Source organism: Bactrocera oleae, chromosome 4 (assembly GCF_042242935.1).
Source record: "Bactrocera oleae isolate idBacOlea1 chromosome 4, idBacOlea1, whole genome shotgun sequence".
Lineage (NCBI taxonomy): Eukaryota > Metazoa > Arthropoda > Insecta > Diptera > Tephritidae > Bactrocera > Bactrocera oleae.
Window position 1 is genome coordinate 38,629,322 of NC_091538.1, and position 12,043 is coordinate 38,641,364.

At 33.2% G+C, this 12,043-nt stretch overlaps 1 protein-coding gene across 3 annotated transcripts in view; it reads right to left on the reverse strand.

Moving 5' to 3' along the window:
• Positions 1 to 1,237: 1,237 nt before the first annotated feature.
• The window catches only part of speck, an 86,880-nt gene continuing 76,074 nt past the window's right edge, over positions 1,238 to 12,043 (reverse strand). For 2 of the 3 annotated variants that reach the window (XM_014236203.3, XM_014236202.3), the window contains exons 2-4: positions 4,500 to 4,670; positions 2,954 to 3,106; positions 1,238 to 2,064 (exon numbers count right to left, since the gene is read on the reverse strand). In XM_014236203.3, the coding sequence (XP_014091678.1) occupies positions 1,630 to 2,064; positions 2,954 to 3,106; positions 4,500 to 4,631 (720 nt within the window). In that variant the 5' untranslated portion in view covers positions 4,632 to 4,670 and the 3' untranslated portion in view covers positions 1,238 to 1,629. Of the gene's footprint in view, positions 2,065 to 2,953; positions 3,107 to 4,499; positions 4,671 to 9,822; positions 10,452 to 12,043 lie in introns of those variants that run through there. The other variant, XM_014236201.3, reaches the window with a different exon arrangement.

The following is a 12,043-nucleotide window of genomic DNA, read 5'->3' on the forward strand; positions in this document are numbered from 1 at the left end:
ACTTAGGGGCTTGAACAGTTTTGGTTCGATTTAGAAAATTTTTGGTCACAAGGTGGCATACTTTAAACGTATTATTCACGCAAAGTTTTACGCCGATATAATCATTGTTGCTTGATTTGCATAGTGGAAAGTGAAAGAATCAAGTGGTATTTAAAATGGTGTCATATGGAAAATAGGCGTGGTTGTAATCCGATTTCGCCCATTTTCGCACTATGACATAGAAACATGAAAACAACGTTATGCACCGAATTTGGTTGAAATCGGTTAAGCAGATCTCAAGATATGGATTTTCACCTAAAAGTGGGCTGTGCCACGCCCACTGTCTAATTTTGAACGCGGTTCCTATAAAGTCATCTTATACCATCTCAGAGATAAAATTTAATGTCTCTGGCGTGTTTAGTGCTTGATTTATCGCGCTTTTAGTAGTTTTTAACAGTACCGTTATATGGGGAGTGGGCGGAGTTGCCACCCGATTTCAACTATTTTCACACCGTCAATAGAAGTGCTAAAAACATTTGCTTCCAGTGAATTTTGTTATTATAGCATTAGCGGTTTAGGAGATATGCACATTAAACCTATTAGAGGCGGGACCACGCCCACTTTTAAAAAAAAAATTTTAACTGCAGATGCCCCTCCCTAATGTGATCCTGTGTACCAAATAACAGTCTTGTATCTTATTGCGGAGCTTAGTTATGGCAAGTTATTTGTTTTTGATTAATGGCGTTTTGTGGGCGTGGCAGTGGTCCGATTACGCCCATCTGCAATACCAACCGTCTCACGGTACCATGAAACATGTCTACCAAGTTTCATAAAGATATCTCAATTTTTACTCAAGTTAGAGCTTGCACGGACGGACGGACAGACGGACAGACGGACGGACAGACGGACGGACGGACAGACAGTCACCCGGATTTCAACTCGTCTCTTCATCCTGATCATTTATATATATATAACCCTATATCTAACTCGATTAATTTTAGGTGATACAAACAACCGTTAGAAGAACAAAACTATTATACTCTGTAGCAACAGGTTGCGAGAGTATAAAAAAACAATTGTGTTATGTATATATAAACATATGTTATATGTATATATAAACATATGTGTATGTTAATAAAAAAATACAAATGTTTTATGGAGTATGTCAAAGCCGAAAAATCAAATAAACAATTTCAATTTAATTGGGTGTAAACACACGATGTTGTAAATTCATCAGGAATCAAATGTACTCAGTAAATACTTCAAAAATATCTAAATGAGAATTTAATAATGTAAGCACACACATATGTACAAATATAAGTTCAACGTCTTAAAAACTAAAAAAAATTATAATTAATTAATTATAAACATGCCTTAAGGTACTAAATCTTGGCTTTAAAATATTTAACGGAACGGCTTTAGGTACATTTATTATGAGATTGAAAAGTCAAGGATATTGATGTACATTATCATCAGTATGTATGTATGTGTGGTTAGTAACATTTATTTATTGTACTTTTTTAATTGAATTACACCCTCACCAAGTGGTTAATATTAATACTAAATAACATTTATTCTTCACATTTAAAATTTGTTTACAACCAATTGACATAGTAAAGTGGCCACACTGCTCAAACACTCTGGAAATACTTATATTGTGCTTTTTCTATTGACATCTGCAATCTCTTTGACCAAAATACGAGCGGCCACGTGGGGCTCTGCTGGTGTGAACACCACTTCGTCATTGACTTTGTAGTCGGAATAATTGAGTTTGTATACTTCATGGAAGCCAAGTTTCTCCATAACACGAGCCGAATAGTGGCTGGAACATAGTACTTGCATGACCGGAATATTATGATCCTTCATGTATTCCAGTGTACGCTCAGTCAGGCAACCAGCGATGCCGAGGCCACGATATTCGGTATTGACTGAAAGTATTTTACCGTCGACTATAACGTCGATGTCCGGGTACAAATCGAAAACGTTAAAGTTCTCTTCAATTCTATCAAAAAGAGCCAGTATCTTCTTAAATTTCTCGTGCTGGCATGAATCGGCCGCTTTCTCAGAAGGTTTTGCTGATGGCGGCTGAAACAGAAGATCGATGATGTTATATTCTTACTCAGCTCACATAAAAGCATATTTATACATTATTATTAGAAATGTATATAATTTTTTTTAGTTTACCCAATTTTTAAATACAAATATTTTCCGAAAAATCGACAGTTCCGGAATATTTTCATATTTGGAATTCGTTGCTTTTGAGAAATACATAAATATATATTGAATTATAAATGTATCTTGCGTTTTTGTGTTTTTAGGACTATCCATTTAAACTGTACTTGGGACCTGTAAATATTTTTCTATATTAGCTTTTTATGGTGTTTGATTTAAGGATAGTCAGATCGGAGAAAACTTGATTCATAAAAACAATCCATATATTTGTCTTAAACAACATTAAACTAACCCGAACCATATTACTTTTGTATTAGTATTTTTTTAAACCTTATTCTTTGGAATTTATTTTAATTCGATGAGTTTATTAAGTTTATTTTCTTAAGTTTAGTGATAGACGTTAACCATCCGTCTATATATACGCGAACTATTCCCTCCGTTTTTGAGATATCGATCTGAAATTTTGAACACGTCTTTTTTTCCATAAGAAGCTGCTCGGAATCAAGTTCTTGCTTAGATCGGATCGCTTTAGCATATAGCTGGCATACAAACTGAACGATCGGAATAAAGTGCTTATATACTTGTAGGATGCTTTTTTATTAGACGAGAATTTCAAAAAAATTTGGTAGGATCGGATCACTACAGTATATAGCTGGCATACAAACTGTACTGAATCAAGTACTTGTATGGAAAACTTTTTCATTTGACGAGATATTTTCACGAAAGTTTGCATGGGTTATTATCCAAGGCAACGATGCAATCTCCGAAGAAAGTGTTCAGATCGATAATTTATGATACTTACTGGTCTTTTCAAAAGTCCATTAAGAAAAATGCCAATCAAATCACCGTTGTTGTGCACCGCTTTGAAGGAACAGTTATCTTTAACACATTTGAGTGTGTATTCTTCCAGCTCCTTACATTCACCCAAATCCAGAAATTTATTAAGTGGTTCATCCTAGAGTGAAGAGAAGATAATTTGTATTTAATGTCATATAAAAACAATATATGTATAAGCATATGCATATACATAAATAGTACACTATATAATCTCATGAATATCTGAAGTTTAACAGTTTTTGATATGCTGTAGATCCATTTGTACATTAGTCGCACCTCATGTTGTAATACAATAGCTTTGTGACAAAGAAATTGAAAATATTGACGTCTATTAAAATTTAAAATCGTAAGGTTTAGTGGATTTGAATTAATTTCAACCATCTACTAATATGTTATTGTGGTACATTTTCTCAGACAATGTAAAAATAAACCAATTTTGTTGTAAATATATGAATATCCTGATGAAAGCGGGTTCTAAAGCGAATGTTCATTGTCCAAAAAGAAAACTTTGATGATGTCCATGTTTTTAAATTTTTAGTAACTATCACAAAGGGCTTGTCGAGGAAAAAAGCATTGTCCGGTTAACAACGTCAAGGCACTAAATAGGACATTAGGCACTAAACTATTGTATTTTTTGCGTTTTATTTTTCAAAAAGCACTAGGTTGGCAACACGTCTTGTAGTTGGAACTGTGAAATGATCGCGACGAGTGCGCAAATACAATAAAAGAAATTGTAACTTTAATAAATGCATATATACTTGGGGCAGATCGCGAAATTCTTTGAACATATGTATGAATGTATGTAAGTGTACCTCTTACATATTAATTTTGATATTGCCGCATTCTCATTGACGCCTGATGTTATTGTATGTTGTACAACGTAATTGAATACTTAATATTCTCATTCTCCTCTTCATTTGCATGTGGCGCGAATATTTTATCGGCTATAAACATACGTTTGCATACAAAGCTTCACACCTTTTCAGGCGCACGGACAGTTAATCCGCCTTATTTGACATGTATATAGAAGCAAGTGCTCATACAAATAGATCCCATGAGATATAAGCCAAGTTTTTATATTTATGTAAACAATTAATAAATTTTAGCATTTGTTGTCGAAGTTGCTACCGAGTCCGATCCGTTTTCTTGGAGGGCATTCACATCGTGAAAACTATTGTATACATGTGTTTTTCTATGTATGTATGTATGAATAAAGGTAATATTTTAGGATATACTATTTTGCTTTATGCATTCATGTCTTTGGGTGCGCTAGAAAAAATATGTTTTCCTATTTTCAAGGTACTTTCTAATCGGCAGATGTTTCTTCCTTCTTCTTTAAGCTAACGGAAAACTCTGCAAGTTGTATTTTCTTTATAGAGTGAGAGTCGCTAAATCTATTGCAATTAAAATATAATAATACTTATATGAAGTTAGGGCAATAAGTATAAATAATTTGATAAATATAATAGGTATGTTAACAAATTATTTATAATGTTTCCACTAAAACCTACCTTGAAGAAAAATCTCCGAAGCATCGCCAGCACCGCCTCTTTATCCTTATCGGTAATTAGCTCCACTGTGTATGGAGTCGAAGCTGGAGGCTTGGTCTGTGTTACACCGGCTACATTCAGTACATTATCCATCTTTTGCGTTAGCCTTCGTATTGGGTAAAGATCAGACAACTAAATGAATTAAAAGAAATTTTGAAATGTGGTATTTTACGGTTTATTTATTATTGTATTTTGTTTGTGTTAGTATATATGTACATATATACATTTTAGTTTCCCACATCCAGAATTTATTTTAAAATTAATTTACCTCTGCATACGTCTATATATGAAATCTAATTTACGGATAATTTTAGCGAAAAGCTCAATTCAAAAATGTGCCTAAATTGAGAATTTCACGCATAATTTCATTCGCACTAAGGTATGCCACTGAATTCTTCAAATGCTCGACAAATGGCCTTAATACACCGCAAGTCGTAAATAACTATTTTAAGTTCAGGAAAATATCAGTTGCTCTTAATTTTATATACATACATACATACATACCTAAATCTCGTGAGCTTATTATTTTTTTCGTTACTATACACATAAATGTCATTATAAATATTAAATTTATGCCCACACGTGCTAAATAAATCATAGGTGTATGGTATATGTATCTTAAATATACAGAATAGAAATTGCTTTTCATTAAATACGGAATACGTTAGATATCGTCGTATACAAAATATATATTTCAATACAATAAACAAAATTTCTACTTTAGGACAAGCAATTTTCATTTTCATGCGAAGTAACAAATTATGAAACTACGTTTTTACTTGGTTAATTTAATGACAAAAGCTAACATAATTTATAGATACTTTCCCAACACACTTGTTGGTGGGTAAATTAATTAATTTGTCACGGTAAACAAGTCGGCATCTATTTGTACTTAAATGAGACTTCACAAACCGACGAAATCAGTGAATCATCACCTTTTTATAACGTCATTTATAAGACTTAATTATGGTTGGGAATAAATCTGTCACTTGTTTTGTCCTCTTAACGGTTGTTGATGACGTTACAAAATATTTGGGTTAGTCAGCAATTTAAACTGCAATGTAGTTACGGCTGACTGTCAGTCCGTCCTTTCATCCATATACTTGAGATAATAAAGAGCTAACAAGTTTTCTTATTCACAACACACAAAAACTTATAAATTTCAATAAATAGAGTTAGATGAGTATTCAATACTTGTTATATTGAAAAGGAAGTAAATAAAACTATCGTAATTTCATTTTAAATATGTATGTATAGCTCGTAAATTACGTTATCTAACTTAACCAAAAGCTATAACAAAGTAGAAGCTACCATTGAAATAAAGTAAAGAAATTTTATAAAAACACGCTCGTCTCTATATGTCAGGTATATATATTATCCTTTGATATGCAAAACGATCACATATTATATAACAATATACCTGGTATCACACAGATTACTAATGAAGTAAAGTACAGTGATCGAAACTTTGAATGCAATTAGAAACAAGTAAGGAGGGGCTAAGTTCGTTTGTAACCGAACATTTAATACTCTTGCAACTTGTAAGAATTAAAGCCCGGGAAATTTCTTCAGGTGAAACGTGAATAAATTACAATCCAATTTGGTATCTTCTTGACTTACATTGAAGGCCATAAACTTAGACTCAGTTTTATTGTATATAGTGTGAAATTAACTCGACCGAAAAGGCAAAATTTAATATATATTGAGTTGATGTGGAAAACGTCAACCAGAGGATCGGAATTCATTGTATTATTGATATGAGGTTTAGGCCAAGGTATATAATATTCTAATTCAGCGCCAAACCACGTAATATTTAAGAAAACTTGTCCATTTAATTTCATGAAAATATCACCTTTTGACCAACCTCAGGTGGAAAGACGCAACTCATTATATGGGGTATGGTATATTAGGGACATTGAACGACATATTTGGCATAAAACTTGTTAGAGAAACGAAAATCAGTAGGGGTATTCAGACCAGCTTTGTTAATTCGTTAGTCGTTATCCGGTAATTTGTGAATTTTATTTTTGTAAAATTAACGGACTGTCGTTCTACCGCGTAACGAAATACTAGCCTGACGAGCTTGATAATATTTTCATTACTTTTTAACATCAATTTTACTTTTTATTTTGATTCATTGTGAAGAAATACATATTCTGCTCGCTACAAAATAATTTTAGACAAATTTTTCAAAAGTAAGTATTACATATAATTGAATCAGCCGTTTTGGAACAAAATATACTACAATACTGAGGTTACGGAAAAAGTATGTTCACAGCTAAGTGTCAACTAACGAATTACCAGATAAACATGTTTGTCTGAATACCCCTATTATATGTAATAAATGGGAGTTGAGGGTAGTATTGACCATATTTTATCTATTTTTGCCAATACCATATATTACTAACATGGCACAGACTGTGAAAATGCTCCCAGGGATTTGGTACCTCACATGCCATCATATGGAGAAAGGTCAGCTGGATGTTTGAAAATCTTGATATAAGTTATATGGGGCTAGGTCAAGTTTTCACCAAATTTTATACATTTGTGGCACAAAGATACACTGTTGAGTAAAACACGCTCTCTCATTTTTATTGAGAGAGAACTCACATATTGACCGATATATGCGGTAAAAAGTCATCCGGAAGTTCGAAAATCTGTATATTAGGTATATGGGGGCTAAGAGAAGTGTTGATTCGATACAACCCATTTTTAACACACAGACATACTGATATCAGGAAAGGATTCCCGTCGAAGTTCAGTTATATATCTCACAGATTGACTGATATTTTCATTAAAAAATTAACTATGGGTACTAAAGTCCACATATTTGGTACCTAGAGACTTGAACAGTTTTGGTTCGATTTGCACAATTTTCGGTCCTTAGGTGCCAGTACGATTTTGCCTTCGCACTGTCACATAGGAATGTTAGCAATGTTGTATGTTATATACAGAATTTGGTAGAAAGCGGTCAAGTATACCTCCAGATATGGGTTTTCCGATAAATGTGGGCGGTGCAACGCTCGTTGTCCAATTTTTGTATTGGCTCCTATAAAGCTTATACGTACCGGCCCATGTGTGAAATTAAAAGTCTCTGACTTGTTTATTTAATGAGTTATCGCACTTTTAGTAGTTTTAATCAAAACCGTTATATTGGGAGTCACACTGCCAATAGAGGTGCTAAAGGGATTTGTCTTGAGTGAATTTGGTTGTTCAGGAGATTGGCACATTAAACCTATTGCAGGGCCGGATCAAGCCCACTTTAAACAAAATTTTTAAACTGAAGATGCCCTTTCCTAATGCATTTCGTTGTACCAAATAGAAATTTTGTATTTTTAATTGTTAATTGGTTTTCGATTAATGGCGTCTTGTGCGGGAGCCAGTGATCGTCTGTTCATCCTGACATAAATTTATATCTAACTCGAATTGTTTGAGGTGATACAAACAACCGTTAGGTGAACAAAACTATTATACTCTGTTGCAACATGTTGCAAGAGTATAAAAATGCAACATCAGATTTAAACACGCCTCATTCCGTTCAAAAATCAATTCCAGTTTATCAAGTTTAATACCCTGCACAAGGCGCATTAAGTTTGCCACAAAGTTTGTAACTCCAGTTTCTGAGATATCGCTCTAAAATTTGAAACCTGTTCGTTTCTACCTAAGAAGCTACTCATTTGTCGGTACCATCGATATCGGACAACTATAGCATATAGCTGCGATACAAACTAAACGATCAAAATTAAGCTTCCGTGCAACCGAAGTAAACGTTTTTTATTGTTTTAGTTTATTTATATCGTGAAATAAAGATACAGTGTTCCTGCTACAAAAGTATCAATATGATGCACACATCTGCAGGCATGTCTATCTTTAAGTATTATATTCATGTTTTAATTTATTCACAACTATGGTAAATTTCGTATGAACATATTCGAACTAAATTTTATTTTCGCCCATTTTTAACGAAAAGGGTTAAACATTTAGCGTTATTTCTTACAGTTTTGTTCTCACCAACGTCATGGATACATTATATATGTAAATATAATAGTTCAGATTTCAACAAAAAGTGCCGGGATTAGACGCACAGAATTTAATTTTGTATGGGTTTATATGTAAACTTAAGGCCTCCTAATCTAATTTCAACTTCAATTATCTTTTGTGTTTTGGAAGCGTCTCCCTTACGAATACAGCAATGTCAGTTCCGAATATTAACTGTGTGGTTGGGATACTCAGTTAAATAAGAACCTGCCGCAATTTTGTTTCAATCGTAGAAAACTTATTGTTTTTGCTGTGCAATAATGAAATGTACATACATACGACGCGTGTTCAAAAAATAATTTTCGTTTTTTAAAAAAACTTATTAATTTGTCTACATTCATTTTGTCGCCTAGAAAATATTCCATTTGATATGATACACCTATGCCAGCGCTTCTTCCACTTCCCAATTGTTGTAAATTGACGGCCTTCTAAAGTTCTCTATATTTTTGGAAACAGGAAAAAGTCCCACGGAGGCTTGTCTAGCGAATATGGAGGCCGGAGCACCGTTACAGAATTGTTTTGGCTAAGAATTCACTAACAAATTCTTTGATCCATTTTTTTTTTAACAAACGAAAATCCCCAAACTCATAAAAAAAGTCTAATCTTAGAGGCTGTTACAGACAAAGTAAGAAATTAATACTGCTTAAAATTGTATCGTAGTTCAAGGGCATATATATCAAGATAATAAAAAAATTGATAAGTGGACACTCCAAAGAAGCGAAATTTTAATTTTTAAATTTCCGCTATGTTTTTAATACATCACAAGCAGCTATTTTCTTCATGTGTTTTTTGACACAAAATAAAAAGTATATAGTATATAAGATTTAATATATAAAAATTAAATTTCTAATGCCACATGAAAAAATTGGTTTCGAAAACTTTCGATTTTCAATCACATATACAAAAAATAATGTTCACATCGTCTTCAATATAAACTAATTTTTTGATCTTGAATTGATCGCCGACAGGTGCCGCGTGCCGCATACTCTAATTAATTTGAATTGTTTACATTTTGTCGACGAAATGAAATAATAAACACATTTCGCCGCAGTCAAAGCGCTCTGCACACCGAACCAAGGGGAGTGTGAAGAAACCTCAAATGTTACATATTTTTTTCTGTATATTTACCAACACATTTGCTTGTACATATGTACATATATAGAAGATTTCTATGCACTTGAATATTTAAGTGCATTCGGTTAATTTTGTTTCATTTTTCAGATATGCAGTCGTTTACAGCACTTACCGTGTACCGCGCGTCAAGGATAATCGCGTCTTTTTTCGCAAAATCCCGTTTCTTTCCCAACATTGTTGGCTCGTGCAAATTTTGTATTTCCATTTTATTGTGTTGATTTTTTTATTCTGCGGCTGTGCTTTATTCAAATTCGATGTCAGCACGATTTGTTTTGCTTACGTTTTTCTTATTTGTTTTTCTCGCGTTATCGCTGACTTTTGGTGATTCCAATATGTGCTGATGCGTCAAAGAGCCAAAACACTAAATCACTGTAGCACACACATCAACGTTAATGGAAACGAAAAAATTTCGAAAATTTAATTTCTTAAGATTTTTGTTTGTTTATTTTAAATTCAAACGATTAGCATTCGCACAAGTCGATACTTTTGTCTGGCACACAAATTTATGCGCGAACGCACCCACGACTATACCGGCATTTGAATACACTTTGATCTTTAAAACCTTTTAATAAAGTGGATAGCAGCGTAAAAGCTTTTGAATGTCCTTTTAATTTAGCAAATTAACTTAATTATGCTTATGCGTGTTTGCCTAAAGTATATTTATTCAACAGAAATTTTTATAGTAAATTGATTTCGCTCGATTGGCAATCGCTTTGCGCACTCGGTTCACTGAAAACGATCGAATACTGGGTAAATATTTGCGACCGCTCGTTTTATATTCGTTTAGCGAAAATTCGCGCAGATCCAGCTCTGTTACCGGTCCCTGCTGGTTGTTAACATAGTCATTTTACAAAGCACATCAGAACCTCTCTTATCTACGAACTCTACTCAACAACGGCAAGTGAGCACGAATAAGCTGTGCACGCTACTTAGCGGTGCCGTTAGCAGTAAAGTTGCAAGTGTGACCGAGAAATCTTAATATCGAAGTCGAACATGAAAAGAGTATGCTTGTAATTAAGTAAGATGCAATTTTTAGGGTACGATATATATGTATAAAGAAACTGCGGCAATCTTCAATGATTCTAAACTTCCATACATGTTATGGTAAATTAATGCGAGTAACTGTCATATAAAGTAGACATTTCTAACGTTAAACTAAGGTCGGGTCACTGTTCACTTTGGATTATTGAAACTTGAACAATGTAAAAATTTCGCACATAAACGGAGTACAGCGTACCTGGGATTATTGCAGTAAAAGGCGAAAAATAGGCCCAAAACTTTAAATGTCATGATTTGTTGTGGCCAAATCAACGTCTTACATTTAACTGACATCTCGAGGTATGCAACTTCCTTAAAAGCTATATGTATTACATGCGAGAATAACTAATGCTGGATTCTCTCAGAATTTGTTTACTTTCTATCAGTTGTTTTGATCGGGAAACCGAAATTATCTATTTAATTTGATCAAGTTGCATTGAGTATATATATGTATTTTCTTTATTTTTTATAAAAATTAAAATTCAAAAATCGCTGCATTAGCATTTTTCCCTATGTATTGCGATGACTCGGTAAATAATACATTATAACTTTAAATATCCCCGGTTTTAAGACAGAAACGGCTTTGGCGAACAAATCTGAATGTTAAAACACGGCAAATAATATACAAAACTGCGAAATTTCGTGCTCTTGAAAGAGCTTTGACATTGGACTTGATATTTGAACAATAGTTTGTGCGAAAAACAATTGTTTGAACTGGACCGCTCTGGAAATAATGTGTCCAAATATTATAAAACTAGTTGTTATAAAGTGCTTTCCATATTTCTATATGATATTTATAGAATACACAGACAGAAGAATATATGCGCTCAGTTACAATATATCTCATTTTTTGGATTTAAAGAATTTCGGAATGTATATACATATGTATGTAGGTATGTAAATGCTTGCTGCGTATAATGCTAACATTTGAGGAAATCTTAACACAATTTCTCACTGTAAATTTTTTGTTTTCAATTTTATGCCACTTTGTTTTGGTTTTCAAATGTTTTCCATACAAGCACACTTGCACTGCTCCAACTGAATATGTAAATACATATGTAGATATACATATATTATACAGGTATACGTTTATACGAAATGCTAATAGAGTATAACATCTTTGTGACGAATCAGCTAAGTCAGTGAGAATTGCCTCGACTGAGAGATTAGCATTTCACTTTCGGTATATAAGCTTAGATGATATTGGCTGTATAAACTACAAACAATTTGTAGGTAGGTGCATAAAACTGTGCTTAAGGAATTCTTCGTAATAAGTAATATGAAATTAAATACGA